The sequence below is a fragment of the Armigeres subalbatus genome, chromosome 2 (assembly GCF_024139115.2).
Source record: "Armigeres subalbatus isolate Guangzhou_Male chromosome 2, GZ_Asu_2, whole genome shotgun sequence".
Lineage (NCBI taxonomy): Eukaryota > Metazoa > Arthropoda > Insecta > Diptera > Culicidae > Armigeres > Armigeres subalbatus.
The window spans coordinates 330593373-330620544 of NC_085140.1; the positions used below are offsets into that span (position 1 = coordinate 330593373).

At 38.4% G+C, this 27172-nt stretch overlaps 2 protein-coding genes across 4 annotated transcripts in view; both read right to left on the bottom strand.

The window, feature by feature from the left end:
* Positions 1-27172, bottom strand: part of LOC134212741 (protein PALS2) — a 161065-nt gene that overhangs the window by 46816 nt on the left and 87077 nt on the right. The window lies entirely within an intron of this gene.
* LOC134212742 (uncharacterized) lies at positions 12691-25394 on the bottom strand. 2 transcript variants are annotated; one of them, XM_062690859.1, is made up of 2 exons: positions 25111-25394; positions 12691-14024 (listed from the first exon to the last, which is right to left on the bottom strand). In XM_062690859.1, the coding sequence occupies exon 2, from the start codon at positions 13987-13989 to the stop codon at positions 13207-13209; it is 783 nt and encodes a 260-aa protein (XP_062546843.1). In that variant the 5' UTR covers positions 13990-14024; positions 25111-25394; the 3' UTR covers positions 12691-13206. The 2 variants fall into 2 exon arrangements, with proteins under 2 accessions (XP_062546843.1, XP_062546842.1); XM_062690858.1 differs by having other exon boundaries at positions 25079-25379.

Consider the following 27172-nt stretch of genomic DNA (forward strand, 5'->3'; position numbering starts at 1 on the left):
GACTGCTAGCGCCCTTGGCGAAACCATGATTTGGCGCCCCTTTTTTGATTATAAAAATGAGAAAATTTAACAACAATTTGACAATTTGAAATGCATGAACAGTAAAATTAGAAGGTTTAGTGGTTTAAAGATGCTTTAAACATCATTCAATACTGTGAAGAGAACAAGAACTTTTGTTCCTGAAGTTGAATTGCAGAATGTCCATCTAAGATTTGTTTCCATTTGGTGATACTTTTTTTGATTATTTCACAAGTTATTTAAGCGACCTTCTAGAGCCGTGCTGGAAGTTCATTAATAATGTTAAGGTTTTTTTCAGAGCCTACGCACTGCTGGGTCAATAAAATCCAGCTCTGAAATGCGTCGGTCGATTATCGGAATCGTTATCGGACCTATTCGCGTCAAGGAAAATCCGATTCTTGAGTGGGTCTGACGGTGTTTTGAAACCAATTCTGGACCTAACGGAGTTAATAAAATTCCACTCTGGGGTGAGATAGTTGAAGGTCAGAGTTTCTACCGGATCTAGTCGAATCAGGGAAAACCATATTTTGGAGTTGGTTTGTTGGTGGCCGGGAGTTGCCATTGAACCTATTTGGATCAAGTAAAATGCAGCTTTGGACCACTGAACCCAGTTAGGACAAATTAAATAAAAAATAACTGTATGGTGTGTAGATTGGTTGGTGGTCGAATTCGCCAACGGATCTGCTTGGATCATCGAAAATTTAACTCAGGACTGTGTCTGTAGATAGTTTTTAAAGTCACTTCCTGTACATATTTGTGTTGATAATATTGAACTATGCAGTGGGTTGTTCAAATTGCCGTCCACCTCAGGACCAATATACATTTGATTATAATAAGAAGAAATGAAAAAAAACAAAAACCGAGAAATTTACCTGAACTATAAATTACACAAAAATCCATACCACTACTTCCGGATGATGTCCAATTAAAAAAGCTGAATAAATTCAAACCAATGAATTTGAGTGTGAATTGTCCTTTTTTTAGTTAATTAAGTTATTTATTAATCTCATATATTGTATAGTGTCCTACAGGGTTACCCAATAATCGGACCACAATACAATAAAGTTTTAAAGCTTAGCAAAGCTACTAGTTTCGGATAATCCTTTTGAATTGCGAAAGCTCCATAAAAATGTCCACTTCGTTGAAGCCCTCGTTGTAAGTCTGGCATAAACGAGAAAGAGGTGCAGCTTTTCCCAGGTTTGTCCTTCATCTAGGGATGTAGAATAGATTCAACTGACGTAGACCATGCGTGGGAAACCAAAGCTGGAGGTCACTAATAATGCTGCAGAGAATAGATCCATGTACAAGTCGATGAAGCGTAGACACATCAAGGACGCGCCGAGTTAATGATGTGATCTGCATGCGACTTATTCTTCTCTGATATGGTCCATAAGGGTAATAGAATTTTCTATACAAAAACGCTTAAATGTATGCTGCACTGCTTCAATAAGTTCTACATTTCGCGAATAGTCACTGCTATCAAACATTATGGCTCCGGAAATCCCTCGGCGGCCCTAATATGTAATAGCTAAAATTTTAAATAATCCGATTCACACAATGTTGATAATCAAAAACCATGATTGTCAAATAACTTGTGATTTTTTTTTTATTTTTCTCTTTTTTCTATTGACCTCTTGTAAACGGTTTCGGAAGTCCTTGAGAAATCGGATTAGCAGTCAAAACTAAAACAAATCCATATAACATGTTGATGTGGAAAAAAGGCAATATTTTTGTTAAGAAAATTATTTTGAGCTTTTTAGTGGAATGTCTTCACTTGTCCTAAGACGAGTTTATACCATCCCATTGAATTCCACCACTTAATTGTATCTTGACAGATACGTATTTCGACCTCAACAGTAAGGCCGTCTTCAGTGTCTCGTACTTGACTCGACTCGAGTCGAGTCAAGTACGAGACACTGAAGACGGCCTTACTGTTGAGGTCGAAATACGTATCTGTCAAGATACAATTAAGTGGTGGAATTCAATGGGATGGTATAAACTCGTCTTAGGACAAGTGGGCAATATTTTTGGCTTGCTCTAGATTATTCCACATATCTCTTACTTGTCATAAGACATATCTCTACCATTGTACCAACCCTAAGCTAAATAAATTTGTCTTTTGCTTATAGCGTAATCCTTGATTTCGGCGCCCCCTAAAGACTGGCGCCCTTAGCGGAGGCCAACCGCACACTACGGCGCTGTATGTAAGGAACATTGCAGATTTGTGGGCATTTCTAGATCTTCACATGGAATTTGCAAAAATAAAATTCAGAACGGGTTGAAAGATCATTAAAATTACTTAAGATTGCTTTCAGCTTATACTGACCATAACAGCTGTTCTCATATGTCAAGAACACACAGACATTAGCTCAGTTTGTCGAGCTGATTGTATATAAGACTATGGGTCTGTTAAATTCAATCGGAAATACATATCTTCTTACATTTTAGAAAGGTGCACAGGATTCTTCTAGTGAGCAAATGTATGCTATATATCGTCTACATATAGAAGAATAAGAATAAGAAGGAATACATTTTGGCTGATACGCTCTTTCAAATGTTGGTCTAGTATTATTATTCTCTAATAATAATAATAATTCTCTATCTGCGTATACGCCTGGCAGATGTGGATACATAATTGAGTATCCCACTAAATAAAAAAAATAATCTTCTTCGTCTTCTTCTTCTTCTTACTGGCATTACATCCCCACACTGGGACAAAGCCGCTCCGCAGCTTAGTGTTCATTAAGCACTTCCACAGTTATTAACTGCGAGGTTTCTAAGCCATTACCATTTTTGCATTTGTATTATCATGAGGCTAGCACGATGATACTTTTATGCCCAGGGAAGTCGAGACAATTTCCAATCCGAAAATTGGCTAGACCGGCACCGGGAATCGAACCCAGCCACCCTCAGCATGGTCTTGCTTTGTAGCCGCGCGTCTTACCGCACGGCTAAGGAGGGCCCCAAAAAAAAAAAATAAAATAATCTATGCATTAATTTTCTAATTTTGACTAAGTCAGTACTTAGTCCACGCTGACAAGACAATATAAAGTATGCTTTAGCATAATTACACAATTCTTAAGTGAACTAAGGTTTTAAACGAAATTTGAATCCGTATATGAAAAATCCCACAATTTCTTTATTTTTATGTGCTTACTGATATAAAACTGATATAAAATTGATCAGATTCGGGAATGCGGCACAGATGCTGGGGTATTGTCTTATCGCCAATGGTATATGCGGCGAGAATGTGGCGATTTATCACAGATTTCCTTTTCTGTTATTGTGATTCTTTTTGTCGTAAAACAGTTATTCGACTTCGAAAAAGTGAAATCAGAATTGCGTACATAATGTAAAAACAATTTTTTTTTAAATTCCGCGGAAAAAAAAATAAAATTTCGTTTCGTTTCGAAAAATTTCGAATTAAATGAACCTTGATTTCGTATCGTTTCGAAATATCGAAAGAAATCTTTATTTCGTTTCGTTTCGATCCGAATCAACATAGACATTTTAAATTTCGTTTCGTTTCGTTTCGTTAGAAAAAGTGTGTTATCGCATACCCTTACCAGGCACTAAAATTCGAATGTACTACTCTATTGTGGAACGTTTTGTGTATAGGCAAATATAACGCAGATGATGTCTAAAATTCATAGTTCTGACGGCCTTACAGCTGGATATCGAGTGCCGAGCATAATGTTCAAAATAAAAAAAATAAAATCCTTGGAAAAACTTTTTTTTTCGATTTTTGTAAAGTTGAAGAGGGGCATAAAATGAATTTAATAGTTGTATCGGCCTTAAGGGAAATAAAACAACAATCGCAACAATCTTCATGACATTACGAAGTGTTTGATCCGCGCTGTATCTGCAGACAATAAAGGGTGGAACGGACTAAAATTGGTCGCTTCAAAATGGGTGTGCTTTTAATTTAAACACCCCTTATTTTGTAGGTTTGTGCGTATGAAATGCAGCCTGTATTTTTTTATTGCCATTTACTAATCAGTTGTTAAATGACGTCGAATTAAAAGTAACAGAAACCAATATATTATTATTTTGTTCAACTGTTGTATATGATTATACGTTCCGATTGGTCGCAAATCCAGTGATTTTGGGCGATTTTTGTCCTTGGGTACAACCTGCGCCTCAAACAAAAAAAAAATGTGACTTTCATTGTATTACTCCAGGTATTCGTCCGGATGTTACGCGAGGATAGCCTTTAGATATTCCTCCAGTTATTTCATCGAAATTCCCTCCTCCTTTCTTGGATATTTTTCCAGGAAATTCCTGGATTTTCATCCAGGAATTCGTCCGAATATTCCTCTGAATATTCCTTCAGAAATTCCTTCGAATATTCTTCCAGATATTCCACCAGGAATTCTTCCGGATACTTCATCAGGTATTCGTCCGTATATTTCACCAGGAATTCGTTCAGATATTCCTCAAGGAGAAATATCCCGAGGAATTCCTCGATGAATATCCGGAGGTATTCCTAGATGAATATCTGTAATAATTTCAGAACGAATTCCTGGAGGAATATCTGGAGGAATATCCGAAAGAATATCTAGTGGAATATACGAAGGAATTCTCGGAGGAATAGTTGGACAAATTCCTGGAGGAATATCCGGAAGGAATGTCAGGAGGAATACCTGGAATGGATTTTCTGGGAGAATATCAGGAGATTCTCCTGAAGGAATAACCGGTGGGATTCCTGGTGGATATCTGGATATCTGGAAGAATTCCTGGTGTATTATCAGAAGGAATTGCTGAGGAATATCCAAAGGAATTCCCTGGAGAATATCAGGAGGAACTCCTGGAGAAATACCCGGAGGAATATCCAAAAGACTTCTTAGAAGAATATCAGAAAAAATTCTCGCTTAACTTTTCAAAAGGACCTAAGTAACATTTCTTTCATGAATTAATTTAAATACTGCAATCAATAGCTTTCATGTTGTTCTGTTGATTGCGCTATTCAAATTAATTAATGAAAAAAATGTTACTTAGGTCCTTTTGAAAAGTTAAGCGAGAATTCTTAGACGAATATCCGGACGAATATTCAGTGGACTTCCTAGAGGAATATCCGAAAGAATATCTAGAGAAATATTCGGAGGACTTTCTGTAGGAACATCTTGACGGACTACTGGAGAAATGTCCGGAAAAAAATATTGGAGGAAAATCTTGAGAAATTCGTGGAGGAATATCCAAAGGAACTCGTGGGAGAATATCAAGAGGAACTGCTGGAGCAATATACGGAGGAATTTTTGGAAGAATATCCGGACGAACTCCTGATGGAATGTCCAGTGCACTTTCAAAAGAAATATCCAGAGGAGTTTCAAGATGAATATCCGAAGCAATATCTGGAGGAAAATTCGAAGGAATTCCTGTAGAATTCCTGGAAGAATGCCTGGAAGAAATCCTGGGGGAATATCCAAAGGAATTTATGAAGGAATATCCACTGGAATTCCTGGAGAAAATCCAGAAGAATTCCTGGAGGAATTTACAGATGAATCTCTCAAGGAAAATACGGTAGAATTCCTGGTGGACTATCCAGAGAAGTTCTTAGAGGAATATCCGAAAGAATATCTGGAGGAAAATTCGTGAAAAAATTTTGGAGGAATATCTGGAAAAATATTCGAAGGAGTTCCATGAGTAATATCTAAAGGAATTCCTGCAGGAATATCCGGAGGAACTTCTGGAGAGTATCCAAAGGATTTCCTGGGAGAATATCAGGAGGGACTCTGGGGGGAATATCCGAAGAAATATTCCTGAGGAATATTTGGAGGAATATTCGGAGAATTTTCTAGGCGTATATCTGGACGAATTCAAGGAGAAATATCCAGAGGAATTCCTGGCGGAATATCGAAAAATTTTTTTTGGACGAATTACTGGAGGAATATCTGTGTTAATATTTGAAAGAGCATTCCGGAGGAATTCCTATAGGAATATTCTAACGAATCCCTGAAGAATATTTGGAGGAATTCCGGGAGGAGTACCCACAAACACTCTTGGAGGACCATTCGGACGAATTCCTGGAGGATCATCCAGAGGACTCTCAAGAGGAATGTCCTGAGGATTTCCTGGAAGAATATCCGGAAGACTTTCTTTAGGAATTTCCGGATGAATTCCTGAAGGAAAATACAGAGGAATTCCTGGTGAAGTATCCGGAGGAGTTCCTGGAGGAATATGCGAAGGAATATTTGAAGGAATACTTGAGGGAATATCCGGGAGAATATCTGGTGGAATATCCGAAGTATATTCGGAGGAATATCTTGATGAGTTCCTGGGGGAAATCCTGCGAAATTCCTGGAGGAATATCCTGACGAATATCCGAAAGAATTTCTTGGGAGAATATCAGGACAAAACTCCTGAAGGAATATCCGAAGGAGTTTTTGAACGAATATCCGGACGGATTCCTGGAGGAATAACCGTGATAATTTTTGGAGGAATACTCGGAGGTATGTAGAAATATTCAGACGAATTCATAGAGGAATATGAGGAAGAACTCTTGGAGGAATATCCGTAGGAATTCTCATCTGAAGTAATTCCTGGACGAATATCCGGATGCATTTCTAGAGAAATATCGATTGGACATTCTAGAGATATTTCCGGGGAAATTCCTGGAGCAATATCCGGAAGACTTGCTGGAGGAATTTCCAAAGGAATTCTTATTTATCTTATTTGTATTTTTTGTCTTATTCATCTTTTTTGTCTTATTTGTCTTATTTCAGTTAATTGCCTACATTCCGGGTATTACCCCACCCGGAGTGGAAATTAAGGTCGGAGGGAAGTGTTTTCCGTTAAAAAAGCACGTGGTAACACTCTCTGAGAGAGAAAATTGCCCAAGTCAGCCCGCCAGAATGACGCTGTCAGTGTCGCCATAATTACTTCATCAATTTACAATTGCTTTAGAATTTGTCGTAAACGGAAAACAAAAGGAATTGGCAACAATGGGGAAGAAATTTATCACTCATGCAGTGGAGTTTCTAGAACAACATTAGAAAATATTGTGAGAGGATTTCTGTACAAGGTTTCCACACAAGCTTTGAAAAGGTGTAACATAAGACAAATAAGATAGATATAACAAAGAAGCCAACTAAAGTAAGTTCCTCCGGAAGTTCCTCCAGGAATTCCTTCGGAAGTTCCTCCAAGGATTCCTTCGGAAATTCCTCCAGGAATTCCTTCGGAAGTCCTCCAAGAATTGCTTCGGAAGCTCCTCCATGAATTCCTTCGGAAGTTCCTCCAGGAATTCCTTCGGAAATTTCTCCAGGAGTTCCTTCGAAAGTTCCCCAAAATTCCTTCGGAAGTTCCTCCAGGGATTCCTCCGGAAGTTCCTCCTGGAGAAATTCGAACTTCCGGTGGAACTCCTGGAGGAACTTCCGCAGGAATTCTTTGATGAATTTCTGGAGGAGTTCCTGGAAGAACTTTTGAATGAATCCCTGGAGGAGTTTCCGGAGGAATTCCTGGAGGAACTTCCGGAGAAATTCCTGGAGGAACTTCTTGTCTTGTTTGCCATCAATTATTTATCTCATCCCATTCCTACATTTGATTACTAGCATTAGCATTAGCATTGAGCAATTCGCACAAATTCGTAGGTGGTACAAGCCAAGACTATTGTACGAGAGTAGCATCACTTTTATCCGTTACCACAGATAATGATTTGGGACTAATCAATACTTCTTAGATGGAAGCAATGCACTTTCCAATAGTCAAGATCTGTCCTGGCCACGTCCTTGCGAATGCTGAGGAAGGGGAAGGATTTAGTTGGACACCTACTTAAGAAAGATGCAGAGAACTCTACGACCTCTCATAGGTGCCACGGGAGGTTTTGGGATTGTGTGGAAGGTTATAACAGTAGGAACCGTTTTGGTAGAACGTGAAACACAGAAAGAACTAAGATAGAAATTCAAAGTAGGAAAGGGACGAGCCTGGAATTGAACCCACGACCTCCTGCTTATAAGGCAGAAGCAGTAGCCACTAGACCACCGAGCTCGTCTCCCATTCCTACATTTGATTACTACTTATTTATTTGGTATCTCCGTATTTACAAATGGGAATACGCTTTTTTCTAGTGTCACGCTAGATACAAAGTTGACGGACTTTCTGTCGTTCTCATTGCTGCTTTCCTGCCGTGCGCCACAAGAAAATATGGTGTTGACTACTCTCCCGAAATGGTAATTTTTGTATGGAATTTGGAAAACTTGGTTGAAGTAAAAAGAGCTTCCTGCAAAAAATTTTGCGGTCACATATACTTTTTATTACATCAAAATCATCGTTGAAATTTTTAAAAAATTTGTAAGTTGGGTTTTGCAAAATTCGGTTCCTTTATGCCTCAAATCATCGGAGAGAGTTACTGAGAAGCGAAAATTTTAGTTGTCCAATCTTTAGTATTTAGAGCTTAATTCAAATTTGGGTAATAGCAGGTAGGTCCACAAAATTTTCTGGGAACATTGATAAATTCCAAAGAGATTGTCAGTTGCGATAAGCGAAATTCGTCCCCTCTTCTGAGTTATAGACATTTTAGTCATCAATTTACAATTGCTTTAGAATTTGTCGTAAACGTAAAACAAAAGGAATTGGCAACAATGGGGAAGAAATTTATCACTCATGCAGTGGAGTTTCTAGAACAACATTAGAAAATATTGTGAGAGGATTTCTGTACAAGGTTTCCACACAAGCTTTGAAAAGGTGTAACATAAGACAAATAAGATAGATATAACAAAGAAGCCAACTAAAGTAAGTTCCTCCGGAAGTTCCTCCAGGAATTCCTTCGGAAGTTCCTCCAAGGATTCCTTCGGAAATTCCTCCAGGAATTCCTTCAGAGTCCTCCAAGAATTGCTTCAGAAGCTCCTCCATGAATTCCTTCGAAGTTCCTCCAGGAATTCCTTCGAAATTTCTCCAGGAGTTCCTTCGAAAGTTCCCCAAAATTCCTTCGGAAGTTCCTCCAGGGATTCCTCCGGAAGTTCCTCCTGGAGAAATTCGAACTTCCGGTGGAACTCCTGGAGGAACTTCCGCAGGAATTCTTTGATGAATTTCTGGAGGAGTTCCTGGAAGAACTTTTGAATGAATCCCTGGAGGAGTTTCCGGAGGAATTCCTGGAGGAACTTCCGGAGAAATTCCTGGAGGAACTTCTTGTCTTATTTGCCATCAATTATTTATCTCATCCCATTCCTACATTTGATTACTACTTATTTATTTGGTATCTCCGTATTTACAAATGGGAATACGCTTTTTTCTAGTGTCACGCTAGATACAAAGTTGACGGACTTTCTGTCGTTCTCATTGCTGCTTTCCTGCCGTGCGCCACAAGAAAATATGGTGTTGACTACTCTCCCGAAATGGTAATTTTTGTATGGAATTTGGAAAACTTGGTTGAAGTAAAAAGAGCTTCCTGCAAAAAATTTTGCGGTCACATATACTTTTTATTACATCAAAATCATCGTTGAAAACTTTTAAAAATTTTGTAAGTTGGGTTTTGCAAAATTCGGTTCCTTTATGCCTCAAATCATCGGAGAGAGTTACTGAGAAGCGAAAATTTTAGTTGTCCAATCTTTAGTATTTAGAGCTTAATTCAAATTTGGGTAATAGCAGGTAGGTCCACAAAATTTTCTGGGAACATTGATAAATTCCAAAGAGATTGTCAGTTGCGATAAGCGAAATTCGTTCCCTCTTCTGAGTTATAGACATTTTAGTATGAAAATAGCGCTCTACCGCGAGAGAGCTTCCCTCAGACCTTAATTACTACGTCTAAAACTTGATTTGTTTGTCGTCTGAAGCTCGACTCGAAGAAAACTTTGCTTTCCGATTTGGCTAATAGCAGCCGACTAAAATTCAAAAGGAATATAGGTCAAAATTATTCCTGTGTACCGTAATCCGGGGGAACATTGGTAATTTTTTTAATTGTTTTGTAAATATTTCCCCCGTAAGTGAAACCATGGCTTTTTCAGATTTTTAAAACGAGTACTGCTACATATAAAACGTATAAGGCTGTTGTTCTAGATTATTCAATAATTTTAAACTTATTTTAAAACCGTTTTTATTCGAGTTTTTTGATTTTTCCATTTGGGGTTACTTTGATTATCAAACGTTTCGATAATTTATCCATTAAAAAAAAATATAGAAATAAAAGAAAAGCATCTCTTAAAGCGAGTTGATGTAGAAGAAACAATAGAAGAACTAACTGAACTAAATAACGATAATATCAAACCTTTTATAGAAGGCTCGGAGACCTAAAGTGTTATATACCAATCGACTCAGCTAGACGAACTGAGCAAATATCTATCTGATGTGTGGGTATGTTTGTGTACGTATGTGTATGTGTGAAGTAATCCTTACGCGATATTCTCGTAACAAGTTGCATTGAATTTTATAACTACCGGCCATTTATTTTAAAAGTTATGAAGAAAATGGTAAAATTTTCACTTTGTAACTTCTATGAAGCAAGCCCCTGGAAACGCCTTCGGCAATTAAAGTTGGAATCCCTTACACTGAGGCGATGTGCATCGATTGTTTCGAGAATCTGGGAATCATCTGGCTTTTCCACAATAAAAATAAAAAAATTGAAGCAAAAAAATATACGAGCTATTTTTTTGTTATTATATTTGGTTTGAGTATTTTTTTTTTGCAGCTTGTTGTGAGTTCAAAAATTAATGTAGATTTTATTTTCCAAATTTTGGTAAAAAAATAAATGCAAATTCATCCAAAGATTAGGGGAACTGTTCCGTTTTCAATCTCAATGAACATATATTCGTCTCATCGTAAAACAAAGAAATACAGCACCAATCTCTTTGCTTCTTTTTGCTAACATACGTGCTCAATGCTGAAAAAATCACAAAAATTAAAAACAAATTAAACTCCTTTTCATTGCTTTGTTTTTGATGGGAAATGGGAGCTATGAGATGAAGTGCCGAATCGTTCCTCTATATCATTCAGTAGCAAAATTAGTCAAGATTAAGATACCTAACTCACAATAAGTAATTGTGATAACAGGAAATAATTTGAACTGAAACTGAACAATGTTACCCCGGCGATCCCCCGGATTACGGTTACATTTTTTTTAATGGTGCTATTCTCATTTCACTCATTTTTCTCATTATTTTACAATTTGTTTTGGCTTACGATCTGTAAAATATCGCTGTAGTATTCCGCTGTAGTATTCGCTGTATAAGTATTCCAAGCTGAAATATGGAAATTCCAAGAATATTGATAAAAATTATGGTGGTGCTATTTTTATTTCGCCCAGTGTATCAGTTCTAGTAAACATGGCAATCATAAAAACCCCACCACTTCTCGAATTGTTAAGTTTGCAAAGAAATGGGCACTCTCTGATTCATAAGCCTAGTTACGCCCATGAATGATATTCAGTCAGAGCCACACGATACAGGCCATTCGTGCAGCTGCGAGAATGCGAATTGTAGGTGGATAGAATTCCAACTAGAATAAAACTACCTGGCACGCCCGTGCGCCTCATGAATGAAATGCTGGAGGGAATAAGAACAGAATAGAAGAACATAGTGGCTACGTATTTGGCTTTGCGCAGGTATTCAGCAGTAAACAAAACCGATAGAAGGTGAATGACATTTTAATGTGGGTTAACAGAACTTTTTGAACGCTTGATAGCGCTGCAACAAAAGAATGTATGAAGTTCTATTTATTACTGGTTCGTTTGTTTCAGTTTAGATTAAGGGGAATCTATTGTCGAGCTAAATTTCAATTACGAAGACAGTTATAAGCAAGCAAACAAAATCCATTCTTGAAATATTGATATTTCTTGGCAACATTTTCCAGAGACATTTCTAAGGTAATATGTACGTAACAATACATTATCTCTTTATCGTATATTGCGAAATATGATCTTAAGAATCGGTGAGGTATCATAAGAATCAATTAGAGCGAGGAAAATTCCGACAATTATTCAAACCACTACCAAAAATGGTAGTGGACATTTTGACACGTCGGGAAGTTTTAACCAAAAAAAAAATTCTCACAATATGAAACAAGAAAAATTATAACATAGACATTTTCATTTGTCGTCTCACGACGCCTGCTACACTTCTGGGTGTTTTCTAAAACCAGACAATCAACTAAATTTACACCCATTTAACCGATCCAGGCTGTTTTTAGGCACGTCTATTTAGCCGATGCGACAATGCCATCGTCGCCCAAACAGGTTGTTCGCTAAATATTTACCAACTTCACAAACAAACACATTCTTCAGCGAACGTAACACGAGAGCCAGCAGTCAATGTTTTCAAAACTATCTTCTATCTTACGATCCAGGTTGAATAAGAGTCGAAAAAACTGTTAAAACCTCCCGCACGTGCTCACCATATAGCGTCACTGCCCGACTCATGCAGTTGTGAAAGACTCCGTCCAAGGTGCTGACGAATAGATAAACATCATTAAGATAGGGACCCTCCCTCGGCGGTGCCATTCGAAATTTCATTTCAGAACCGCAACGAAAAGAAAGCCAGACAACGGCCGTCTCGAACTGGAGGAAGATCCAAAAAGTAATAAACGAAATAAAGGAAAGGTCATCGGCCGTGGATTGCTTCGCTGACTGCGCCACAGCACCGCACCGGTGGGAATTGAGCCACTGACCTCGAGACGACTGGAAACCACCTAAAAAATGGGAACTCACGACCAACGTACGGGTCAAATAGAAATCACAACTCGATTCGATTTGTTTTTATTATTTGGATTTATTTTTTCATTTTCTGTTCTTACATTCTAGGCAAGTATAAATCTAGTGGAAGAGTTATTTCTCTTCATCTTGGTCGTGTGCAACCGAGTTGGGTTCATTATTGGTACAAGTACGAGAAGTGGATTAGAAGAAACACGATTTGAATGTTGCTTTAATCACTTTTGAAAAAAGGCACATCTATACAGTTCGTTCGATTTCGATTGATTACAATTAGTAAACGACTAACATCTAAAATCTTAATTTTCAAACACGGACGGCTTCAGTTTTCAATACATACTGCCGTAATATGGCGAAGTGATGAGAGCGTCAAAATGCAGCGCGGTAAAAAAAAGTCATAAAATTATGTATATCACTTAGTCATATTACGCCGAGGGACTTAGTTCCCCAATAATTCTTATTACTTCAACCATTCTGATTGTTGTGTCATTTGTGTTGTTTTGTTAACATCGAGATTCTGGCCTTGGCGGACGGTTCCGACTAGGTTTTCCGTACCCCTAAACTACCCCGCCAACCGGCATGGTGGAAACTGTACTGTGCGGCGTCGTGGGGCGTGATCCAGCCAAGGAATGGGCCACCGAGGCGTTCAGCGACTGCATCGTTCCCATTCTCAGGTGGGCCAAATCCTCCAGTTTGGTCAAGTCGGAAAGCTCCAGATAGAGCGTGTAGACCATCAACCATCCGTACACCGATGCCAAGATGACCAGGATCCAGATCAAGGTGATTATGACGTTGTACGCGAATATCAGATCGTTCACGATCGAGAACAGCAGCAGTGCCAAGAATCTGAACAGTGTGAATATGGCGAAAGTCCACAGCCATGGCACGACTCGGTTTTCATGCTCTTTACGGAGGGCGTGCACCAACATGATACTGGTCACCAGTACCACCAAGCCGCCAATTAACGAGAACAATGCCGCGATCATCAATGCATTTCGCACGTGCTTGTTACCGACGTATACGAACTCGTACGAGATTATGTAGTATCCATAGTGGGTGGACCCGGGGGCGGCCATGGCCAGGCAGTACACGTCGAAAATGGCAGTAGCGATCGTGAAAATGGCGACAAAGATCGAGAACGTCCCGGTAATGATCGCTCCCCGCTGGATGTCGATGTATTTGTTATTGTGCAGCATCGGTTTTTGGTACCACGGAATTTGAACGGATTTCATTGATCGTGATCGCTGTGAGTGTAAATTCGACTGCGATCGGCTGGTGATGTGCGAGTAAACCGATGGTGTCGACCTGTAGGTCGACGGTGTCTTCCGTCCGTAGTTCATCCTCGTTCCTTTATTGAGCTCCTCTCAGGTTCCAACTGCAAGCAGAACGAAACAATTGTTTTCTCATTGATTGGCAGGTCATGCAACGAACACGAATGGCCACCTGTTGCCCGGAAAACCCGGAAAGCACTAATGACGGAGAAATTCCTACACTTGAACTTGGCACTCTCACTGGGCTGCGCGGCAATGGCACTCGCGATCGCGACAGACAGTTCGTCAGGCCGGATATTGACAGGTGAAGTTTATGGAATATTGCATACCGAAAACGAGGTGAGTAAATGATAAAAAGGGCACTTTTCGGTAGCGTGGGCATGTTATTGATCAAACGAGAAATAACAACCGACAAAACAGACAGACATTCGATTGGATTCGGGTGGGTTTGGGATGCCGGGAGGAAAGAAATTGTAGTTAGTATAGGAAGCCGGGGAGGTGAAAAAGGTTAATGAAATAATCGATAGAAATGCGCCATTCTTTTCGAGTGAGCGGTAGGAGGGTGCGTGTGCCTCTAAGACAAGAACCGTCTGTCGGTGAGTGTATCCGAGTGAATGAAAAGAAACGAGTAAGCAAGCAAGCCCCCACAAACAATTCGAATGCCGGAGTCCGTTTTGTTCAGCTGAAATTTCTCGTCATCAGAGCTTTGTTCGGTTTTTATGTGCAGTGCCATTTTTGTCGCATTTTCTTATTTCTAGCGGATGAATCAATTAGAGGAGAGCCATAAAGAATGTGTGAATTGGGAGGTCGTATCTATAACGGGGAGTTCAGAAGTGTCATAAGATCGTTAAATCGAGACTGGCAAGCGGGTGTCAAGTGATATATGAGCCAGATAATAGACCGTGAGTCAGACGTGTAGGGTGCCATAAAACCACTAATAAACCTTCAGATTGCTCTTTAACATCATGTTGAGTCGTTTGTTACAGATTTATTGGGAGAAAAGGCAGAAGTTTAATGATATCAAAAATTTCGACGAAATGTTTAAGAGACACATGTGAAAAATTTGCTGCCAGAATTTGTCATTAAAACATGTTAAGCTGTTTTAGCCTGGAGAAAAAATATATCATTCGTAGATGCGTTAGAACGCAACGATTATGGTGTTATTTTCTATTTTCGAACAATCCTTTTCACGTCTGAGTTATTTAAATACGATAATTGAGATAAGGCCTCAAAATCGAATCAGACATAAAAACAGTTAAGAGGAACCTTAGAAAACCCATGTATTTAAAATTAAGCTGAACAGCGATGCCAGACCTACGGTAATTTTCTTTGATTTACGGAATTGAATGCTTTCTACGGATCTACGCATCCGTACGTAAAAACTACTGAAATTTTAAATTTTTTGCAGAAATCTTCTGATTTTGACCATATTAATCCGAATTGTCGGAACGGTGGGTGCTGCTGACCTCTACAAACGTCAAATTAAGACTAGCTCACAGGCAAGCTAGTGGTCATTACTACTAGCGGCAAACTGAATTGAATCTGTATGCCCGCTGTTTAACGATGTGAGGTGATGTGGTGCGTTTTTAGTTAGTAAATCAGATAATTTAGAATTGGTTTCTATCGATAATATTTCTATATTGGTTCTATATTGGTAATATTGGTTTCTAAAAGGAGAGAAAGGATGTTACAAATACTAAATAAAAGTTGTAATTTTTTTGGAGGAATCCAGACATTTTTTTAGGAAGTTCCACAAGACCTTTCATCGTAAATCCTTTCGAAAATTCCCTCAGGGGTTCATCCGGAATTTATACAAGAAATTCTTTTAGAAACTCCATCGAAAATTCCTTTAGCAATTTTCTCAGAAATTCCTTTGAGAATACTTTTCAAAAATCCGATCGGGGTCTTTTTGAGAAAATTTCAAAAATTCATTTGTAAATTCCTCCAGAAATACTTTCGGGAGCTCCTGAAGAAGTTCCAAATAATTAAAAAAAAAATCGCCGGTAATTCCATTGAACATTCTTCTAAGGATACCTCCGGAAAAGCCTTTGTAATTTTCTCCAGAAGTTCTTCGGAAGTTTCTAAGGGAAATCCACTGAAAATTGTACGAAATCCATATAAAATAGCCTAAGGTTTCCCAAAAAAATATGCTGAAGACAGTTCTGAAGAAAATTTTAAGGAAAATTTCAAAAATTGTATTGGAAGTCCTTCTCTGGACTTTCAAAGGAAAGAATTTCCCTAGAATTTTCTGGATTTATTTTTGGAGTAATTTACTGAGGATTTTCCAAAGAAATCCCAGGACGAAATTCCGAAAGAATTATTGCATGAATGCCTGGAATAACTTTTGATAAAATATCTAGAGGATTTCTTGAGGAACAAATATTTAGAATATTTTGGGGGATTTTATTGGTTAGGATTGTTTAACTTCTGAACTGGCCAAATTATGAATGAACTAATTACGTCAAAATTGCAGGTGAGCCAACATTAATACAACTCTGGCAGCGCCAGTGCTAATTTACAGGGGACCAGATGATCACCTTAGTGATAAAAACTTAATCATTTGCCTAAACTGAAGAGATATCTGCATGAATTTGAGAAAAGTTACACCAGTTACAAGTTACACAGCCCAACTGGATTTTCTCCAACATGTGCCATCCTTGCTTATTTTGTAGCGACTGATTGTCATCGGAACATTTCCGTCTTTAAAATAGGAAAACTTTTCTCGGGATTGTTCCCATGTATGATCGATTAAAGTGGGGGTAATACAAAGTGTCGACAGTGTCAGAATTGGAACAATTTGGATTGGATTCATCAGTCATTTCCCATACAAAATCCATACAAAATAATAATATGAGGTCCATAATATTAAACTGATTCTATGTTGAATCAATAAAAGTTCAATAAATAAAATGCGAAAATGTTAGTCTAAGCGTTGGAAACAGTTACTTTCAAAAATATTTACAGCAACTGTCAACATTTTCAATCTTGATATCTTTTATTGAAAATTTGCGATAAAATTGAAAGTAAAAATTTTCGGCTATTTTTGTTTTTTTAATTTTTGGTGTGAATTTTAAACTGGAGCATTAGCCACGAAAATTTTTAAGATTTTTAAATTTTCTGCATAAAAAATGCGCAGATTTCAACAAAATTAAACTGTTTTTTGCTCCCTCCAACCATTTTCAATTTACAGAATAGTTTTTTACGCTGAATTTAGATAATTATTCAGATTTTCTGTAACACATCCAGTTCTTGAGATAGATCCGTTGGAAAACGGATTTTAATGACACATATGACACATATTCCGAACACTCTCTTTAAAATGGCCATTTTAGCTTTATTCGCATAATTCATTCCATAGAATGTTAAATTCGTTTGTAATCTTGATCCTCAGTACTTAAAACCGATGGAAAATTAAATTAAAAAGTGCAAAAACACCAGTATTCGGAATATAAGTCATGTTCGAGATTTGAGTCAAAACGGTACACATTTTAAACGAAATTTGGTTTCCACGAAAGCTTAATTTCAACGTTTCACTTCAAACACAAAGTTGGAATTCCATTAAATAAAGCTAGGATAAAGCATGAGTTGTTGGATTTTATTTATCACGTTTGGAAATTCAACGACGTGTAAAATTTCAGATAAAAAAAAACTTAATTTTAAAGTTTAAACTATTAATTATTAAGAAGAAAGTAAGATCGATTGAATTTTACGTTTATTTGCATGCCCCAAAATGTGAAAGGAAATACATTCAAAATCACAACATATGTTCATCGGTGTTCATTTGTTGTGAAAAATGGAAATAAATTCATAAAAGTACGTATTTTCATAAACATTTGGCGCAAGATCCATTTAATTTAATTCAAACTTCTTTTACAAAAATGCGGCTTTGCAAGACAGAAAAACTAAATTTGCATGAAATTACATACTTTTGTAAATATAATTCCTTCCATAAAACAATTGTACGTTAAAACTAACTAACACCAATTGCAAGAGAGTTCGTGGGGCAGTACTAGGCGGGATTTATAGGTGAACGCTCTACCACAGACCAGGTGTTTGCCGTACGTCAGGTATTGCAGAAATGCCGCGAATACAACGTGCCCACACATCATCTATTTATCGACTTCAAAGCCGCGTATGATACAATCGATCGGGACCAGCTATGGCAGCTAATGCACGAAAACGGATTTCCGGATAAACTGATACGGTTGATCAAGGCGACGATGAATCGGGTGATGTGCGCAGTTCGAGTTTCAGGGGCATTCTCGAGTCCCTTCGAAACGCGCAGAGGGTTACGGCAAGGTGATGGTCTTTCGTGTCTGCTATTCAACATCACTTTGGAGGGAGTAATACGAAGGGCAGGGATTGACACGAGTGGTACGATTTTCACGAAGTCCGTCCAGTTATTTGGTTTCACCGACGACATTGATATCATTGCACATAACTTTGAGAGGATGGAAAAAGCCTACACTGCCGTCAATCGCATATCTGTCCCATCTTTGCTGGGTTTCCTATGCATATGGGACAGATATGCGATTCACGGCAGTACATCAGACTGAAAAGCGAAGCTAAATGGATTGGACTAGTCATCAACACGACGAAGATGAAGTACATGATAGGAAGAGGCTCAAGAGAGGTCAATGTAAGCCACCCGCCACGAGTTTCTATCGGTGGTGACGAAATCGAGGTGGTTGAAGAATTCGTGTACTTGAGCACACTGGTGACCGCCGGAGACGTATCATGGCAGGTAATCATACGTACTTTGGGCTCCGCAAAACGCTCCGATCAAATAGAGTTCGCCGCCGTACCAAACTGGCTATCTCCAAAACGCTAATTAGACCGGTAGTTATCTACGGACACGAGACCTGGACGATGCTGGTGGGGTGCAGATGGCGGACGGTACGTGGAGAAGGCGAATGAACTACGAGCTGCATCAGCTGTTGGGAGAAACATCCATCGTTCACACCGCGAAAATCGGAAGAGTGCGGTGGGCCGGGCACGTAGCCAGAATGTCGGACAGTAATCTGGTGAAAATAGTTCTCGACAACAATCCGACAGGAACAAGAAGGCGAGGTGCACAGCGGGGAAAGTGGATCGATCAGGTGGAGGACGATTTGCGGACCCTCCGCAGACTGCGTGGTTGGCGAAGTGCAGCCATGTATGTACCGAGCTGAATGGAGAAGACTTTTATGTGCAGCACAGGCCACTCCGGCCTTAGTCTGATAATAATAATAATAATTATATGATATTCAAACTTAATTCTCAAAGGAGAAGCAAAACATCAGCTTGCAGAATAGAGAAAACAAATTTTCCTGAGAAAAGTTTTGTAAATTTAATACCGTTTGAAATCTGAATACATTTCAGAATTCTGCGAAGGAAAATCTCTTGAATAAATTGAAAACGGTTGAAGGGAGTGAAACACTGCTGACGAATGTATAACAATTTTCAGGAAAACTTTTCCAAATTTAGTAACCTAAGAGATTTTTGATATTTTACGACAAAATTGTGAATAAAATTGTTTGTCATATTGGCATCTAAATCTACAACAAAAATTACGAAAGAACCGACAAAATGTATGCAATTGTGTAACAAAATACGAAACTTTGTTTTACATTCTATGATTAACTTTTTGAGATTCAACGGTTTACACTTTAGACAATAGTTTTGAAGTTTTAAACATCAGAAACTATTTGACATCCAAAAAATTCTAAAAAATAGTCGGAAATCATTCGAATGATGTCAAGAAATTTCCTCAATATTCGGCTAAATTTTTGGAAAAGATTTGTGACGAATCTTATACTTTAGCAATGAAATATAATTATTTTCAGCGGCAATATTCTTGATATTTTACAACGAAGCATTTGAAATCTGTGGCAAAGTTTGTTGATTTTTCGAATTCTAAAAAAATAATGACGGTGGTATTTCGCAAGCAGATGATCGAAAACGATATAAAAATAACATAGAAAACAATATCTAGTCTAACCATAATGAACCAAGAAAGCGCTAAAAATTGAAGCTCACCATTTTAAACAGACAGTTGAACAGGGTACGCGATTGGTAGTGAGTAATTATAAAGAAGTTTTTTAGAAAAAATCCACAAAAAAACCTAAGATCATAACACCATTTTGCACCAAATTAACAAAAAATCCGCGTAAAAAATGTTATCCTTTTGTTATGGCTCTATTAAGCTTTCTAGGAAAAAAAGCGTTTCGATATCTTTTTGCGTTTGTTAATTTTACTAAAGTAATAAACAAAACGGAGTGCGCGTAATCGCTTATGCAGTTCATATACGGATTTGCATTTTGGTTGCAGAATGTGCCGTTATGTATAAAAGTCTCATCCCTAGCAGCACACACGTTTCACATAGGTTACTGTAACTCATATGTAACGGGATTGAGTAACAATCAAGTTGCTGCAACCAGTTGTCTCCAATTTGAGTAACAAACCGTTGAATTGTTCAAATTTCATGGAAAATACTAAAAATTCTGAATAAAAAAAAATCACTTAGACCAACATACCTACACTGTCGGATGATAACAAATAATTAAGATGTCGAATGATTGGTTTTTTGAACACAAGGAGTGTTATTCCTTACTCCAGTTTTCGATCAATTTGGTGAGATTATTTCAATTTGTTCGATCTGAAATATTATTTCAAAAACTTGTTGGAATTCAAAATCATAGATCCATTATGAAAATGAAAATACATTAATAAACGGGACTAGTGCCTGGTAAAATAAACTAGTCGTGCCTGGTATCATTCAGAATCTGACTAAAATACATTCAGTTTTCTTCCATAATATCACTGTCATACAGTGAGGGCTAAAAGAGATAACACACAAATATAAAATTTAAATCTTCAACAAAAGTTTCGAAAACGTATATAAAAAAGTTTTGAGATTGTACACTTCAACCAGCGGCTGGGGTGTTCTGTGTTAGAACCTTACGGAAACTGTATACATTTTTGGCATATGCAATTTTAGAAGATTTTAATACAAATATTGTATCATTAATTCAAAAATATAAGCTTTCAATTATATTTTTGAATTATTTTAATACAGTATATAGTATTTAATACAGTATCGACAAAATTTTTGAAATTTTGTGTCCTTTTTTTTTTATTTTAATTCAATTTAAATAATGACGATATTTATTAATAAACGGTAATGGAATGATTTTTTTTCAACAAAATTATGAATTTTTACAGATGACTTTCATTTTACTCAATTATTAAAAATTGGCACGATTTTATTGCTGAACATTAAAAAAAATTGTTCTATTTTTTTAATGTTGCTAATGAAACTTCCTTATCATTATTCTTGTCATAGAGAAATTGGATCGTTATAAAAAAACTCTCAATTACTCAAAACTTTATTTTTGTTTAATATTTTGGCATGTTTTGAGTACTTACGCTGACAGAATTTCATCATAATCTATCTAGTCCAATGGTTAATGATATGGCTATGGAGCAAGAGCAAATCCACCAAAGACTCATATATACATGTAATGCGTCCAACAGATGGATCATTCAACGATGTGCCGTGTAATGAAGCCATTTGAAGAGATTCCGACAACCGTGCGACGAACAGCTGTCCTGAAGAATGCCGAGAATTCGGAAGGAATCTGTTAATTTTTTGATCAACCATGCAGAAAAGGAGGCAAATGTTGCCAAAAAAAAGCGATGAGCATGACATGCTCTACACAATGTCCAGAAAGCACCGAACTAGATCGAGTGGAATCGGCCATCTGTGGGTGTGGCAAGATAACATCAACTGGCAAATCTACGATGCATACATGCGACAAAATTAGTTATTGTATCTAAGGCTTCCAACCCACCGAACGTGGATCCAATAAAGCAGTATGAGCCTAACCATATTTTTGTCGTTTTGCCTTTCTCGTACAGCAAAGTTGTACCGAAAGGCTATATGATCACTCCAAAAACGAATTTTTGAGGAGGCCCGGAGACCCATAGTGTTATATATCAATCGACTCAGCTCGATGAATTGGGCTGATGTCTGTTATGTGTGTATATATTAGAGTGGGGCACAGTTCTATGGAAAAACGCAAACTTCATCCAATCAAGTGAGATCAAGGTTTTTCTGAATCATTTTGGGATCCCAACCAAATGCAACTGTATGCAAAATATGGGCTCGATTGGTTGCGTCCTCGCTTTCCGCATTGCGTTTGAAATTTATATGGAGATTAGTATGGGAAAACGTACTTTTTAACATTTTTGCTCTTAGCGGCTTCAATTTATCGTCAATCACGTGACTCAATACGTGAGCATTTAGTCTGAAAGATGCCGAAACACTTTGCCGAAGAAGGTCCATAGCTGGGAGGTCGACAAAAATGTTATTACGCTTCGAAAACTGTTTATTCTTTCCCTATATGCAAGAAATCAATGTTTCTGCCAGGACTACCGGACAACCTATGGTATTCAGAAAGGAAACTCCATCTTTCATCTTGTCGGAATTTTTACTTTATGAAATGATTCCGAATAACTCCCAGTAGCTCCAAAGCCTTATAAAATCAATAATTTCGAAATAACACTCAGTTAAATTATTGGTCTACGTAGTTCGGCAGTGCTGGCAGAATAAACGAGTTTTTGCATATGGTTTGAAAAACCAATATTCGTAGCGTTATAACTTTTTTCGTGGACGTTCCAGCAACGTACGTTCTTCAACAAAGTTTTTCGGTATCCTTTGTGTTATACTTTAAAGTAATATGCCACTTGTTTTACAATGAACTAAAACCTCTAGAAGTAAAAATGCAAAAATATACTTTTTCCCATACTAATTTCCATACAAATATAAAACGAGATGCGGAAAGCGATGAAGCAAATCCTTAGAACATTTAGAAAATTGTCGCCCGCACACTTTTACTCCAACATGGTACAACAGGAAGTACTGCGGCGCGCTTTGTACAATTCTTTTAAGCGAACAAAGCTCGTGGGAATAGTACACGGTGGACAATTTTAAACGTGAAAATATTTCGAAAACTGTTAAAGGATTTGTGTTAGTTCCATTGTATACAAAAATGATTAAAAGGCCAAAAAAACGAAGTAACACACTTTTTGGAACATAGCATTGACCGAATTACTCGCAACAAGTTCCAGTCGACGGGGAATCCATTGTTTGCTATTAAAAATTGGACAGATTACACTATGGGATCAGAAGTTATGGCCAAAATACTATTTTCTATGCACAAAACACGCCAAAAAATACTTACTCACTCATATTTTTTAGTATTTTTTATTGCACGAGAAAGGCACCAACACCGCTAGGTGGATTAATCAGGGTGTTTTTTCCTGAAAGCTTGAATCATTGGTGAACATTTTTGCGAGTATCTTTTTTTACAGTACAGTCTTAACCTTCCGGAATTCGCACCGGCGTTGTTAAAATTACAAAACATCCGAAAAAAGTAGTTTTTAAAATCTCTCGTAGTTTGTTTTTAACATGTTAGCTTTGCGAAGGAGAAAAGAAATGATTCCTAATAAGGTTTATTTTTCCTTGTCATAAGACTCTTCATATGACATGTGAAGACACACCACTTTCGTTCGAAAGAAGGCGTGGAGCGCCACCAGTTCCAAGTGGTTGTTAGCTGAGAGCGGTCCTAGTTGTTGAGGAATTTGCAGGAAAAGGCATTGTTTACGTTTGAAGCTTTCGCCCTTACGAAACAACAGTGTCGATATCATTTTTATCCTACATGCGTAAGATTGAATCTCACCTTACCATATCAAATGCTAAAACACAATATTCAAGTAGCTTTTCCTCCTCCATCCACTTGGTACTTCCCCCTGCTTGTATGCAAATTATCTTTTCTGACGAAGCGTGACCCCAATTTGTGAGATCACGACGCCGGAAAACTACGCCAACTCTACCAGCAGCAATAAGTTCCATACAATAACAATGCGAGAAGCACATCTTTTTGACGAAAGATGAGAAGAACAAACTTCGATTCTCCCAATATAAATCCCCGACAATAACATTATAATTCACTGCCAAGCTCGTGCTTAAGCCGGCATTTCATTGAAGCAAACAGGCTAGACGCCTTCCCCCGTCAATAAGCGTAAAAGCGCTTATCGCCATTTAAATGCCTGCACTTATGGCACAGTGCCATTCTATAAGGGAAATAGTACAGTGCTGAAAACGGCAGCAAGAGCAAAAACTTGCAAATACTCCATTATATAACAACAACGTCAAAGTAGCACCGAAGAAGACAAACAATGAACTGCAACAAACACCTCCACATTTGAACAGTGTTGAATCAAAACCGATTCGATTCTGGTAACCCCAAGTGAAAACAGGTTTTCTCATCAGCCCGTCTGACTTGGAAGCTAGTGTTGAAGCCCCCCAGCTTGGACAAACCAATCTCCGCCACTTGGCGAAGATGATGACGACCACCACAATGGAATGAAAAACCACCACATTCAACCAGGCAACGAAGTACCTCCAATTTGTGTGTTTTGATTGCGGCAAATAAAAAAACATAAAACCTGTTTTGTTTTTCCCCCAAGCACACACACATAGAAGGCCGCTAGTGTCCAGTTCGGTAGCGTCCCCCCTTTTTGTATACTTCTTGCTGCTGAAGATCTCGCAGAACCAGAAGAAGAGTTCGCGTCCACTACTACAGCGCCACCGCACCGCAGCGAAGGCAGCATTCCGCTCGCAGACTGAGGTGCTGCAGGTGTAGTCGTGTGATGGATGAACATGGGTGGATACCTTCGGAGGGTACCTCGGACTCCCCCCTACCCTGCGGGAACCTCAATTACCGAAAAGTTTTTCTTTTCAAGTTTGGGTACAGTCAAAATCGAAGAATTGTTGTAATTGCTGTTGTAGTGAAAGTTATCAACTAGATGCAAGTAACTACACTTCGGTTGACGCGACTGTGCCATCGTTGGAATCTTTATGTCTGGCGATTGAACTGATGACGTCGCCACCGTCAATATAGGCGTTACTCCCTCTGGCACGTAACAACGTATTTCTGACTCATAGCTAGGGAGCAGGTCACTGTTTATGCAAATGACCTGTTTCGCAGATTTCATTTTCCGAATCACCGACACGTTCTTGCAATCACGATTAGATCATAGGACACTTCTTCAGAATGGGGGATTTCTTTAGGCTCGCGAAAAGTAGGTTACTTAAAGCATCAATGGTACACACCTTAAATTTAACCTTATTCGAACTGAACTCGCTCTGTATTGCTTCCCACAGTGCTATCCGCAACGATGACTTTTACTCTGCATTCAGCATAACGAAAAACGTTCAACAGCATAAAATCCGCACGCGAGGGGGGTAAATGATTGATAATCACTCCGCACACCGCCCAAAATAAAAGCAAAACTAAAACAACCGGAGGTAGGTAGCTGTTGGTACTAAATAAGGTATCGCGTCGTCGCGGCGAGCGTCCTCCACACGCAACTTGTAACGAACACGGTTCTCTCGGAACTGACGACGCGAGCTCGCGCGTGTGGTGAGTTGGGTCTCCATCATCGACAACCACCGACCGAAGAGTTTTCCCCCGTCGCGAACAACGAACGGCACACGGTCAGCCAAACAAACCACCCCACCCCACCTCAATCGAAAACAATCGAGCAAGGTGGAAGCAACAACACCCACTGCCTGCAATACGCGAGGGCCGCGTGCTATGCTGCGGCAACTCACCAGGTGTGTTGGTCGGTCGAAGCGAGTGGTGAATTTCCATTGCAGTGGCACTCACTGATCGGTCATTCTCCGTCGTGTCGGTTGCGCGCGATCGACTCTCTTCGTTGGTTTCTCTCCTCTCCTGTGTGATGGAGGGATCGCGAGTACACTGAACGATCGCCGTCTAATTTATCACTGAATCAATGGATTAATCATTATTCTCGCGTTTAATCGTTTCAATGAACATGGGTGCGAATGGTTCGTTCTGAGATATTCATACACAGACGTTCGCCAGATTCCACAGGCGTCGACAAAGATACGTACCTAATGGGATGGGGTCATTTGGTATGCATCGTCATGTATTTGCTTTGTGCATGTTTATACTGAGCATCGCATCGGTTTGTCGATGCGACTACATCTGTTCAACAGTATGAGTATGTGAATGATGCATATTTCATTAGCATGGACTCTCTAATTAGTAACAGTTGGTATTGGCCCTTCAATATGATGAATCGTGCCAGCTGTCGTCTTACGAGACGGGACAAATTCTAATGTGGTGAAAACCAGTCTTGCGTGGTAGACTATGCCGCATAATTGGATCGTCATTTCAGGAGCCCCTTGTAAGAATTCAATACATACGAAGTCGAAGCCAAACCTGGATTGCAAACAAGAATGGGTGAAGCATAAAATTTGGCAAGCCAGCAGTTGGTCAACGAACGGCAAACGAGAAGCAGTGAAGCAAGTTGCAAATAACAAAAGATCGAAACCTGTTTTTGAACGGTTTAATGACTATCTCGGTCTGGATATCAGAAGGGGTATAGGTGCTTTTGCGTATGCAAGATAAACTTCAGTGTTTGGATACGTCATCGATAATTTAAGTTTAGCAAGATATGGAAAATCAAGTGATGGATGAATTTTGAAAGCTGACATTTTCATCAACTTTATTGCTTTGAGATTATTTCCTTTTCTTCGACAACACATTTAATAAACTTAAAAATATTATAATTATACAGTTGCGGCTCTGTCCCAGTGTGGGGACGTAATGCCAATAAGAAGAAGAAGAATATTATAATTATGCTCAATTGGTAAAAGCAGGCACTATGGGAAATATGTATGGATGAAATGCACCGATTGGGTGAAGTGTGCCACACATTTTCTTGTCTCAAAATCGTGAGAGGCTGAAGCCAAAAAACATTTACAAGCCGTCAAACAAAAAACTTTGTCAAAAACTCCGTGTTTAAATTTAAAAAAATAAAATATTTTTTAGCTCTTTCCGATGCAATTTCTGTGATTACGTCAACAATGCTTTTTTCTTTATATACAAAACAACATTTTCTCCTTATTATAATTAGTCTGAAATATTGACTACCTTAAAGCATTAAACTGACACTAATCTTATGTATTTCAGTGAAAAATATTGGAACATTTTAATTATAATTATAATGATAATTGTCATTTTGGGTGGCACGTAGCGCCCAGCGTCGTTCAATTTGAATGTAAATACACTATTTTGGAATTAAATCGTTTTCTTGCAACATTGTTGGTTTTTCTTGAAAATTCTTGGACATGCAAGATTATTGATAAACACTTCGAACTTAGACTGTTTCGGATAAA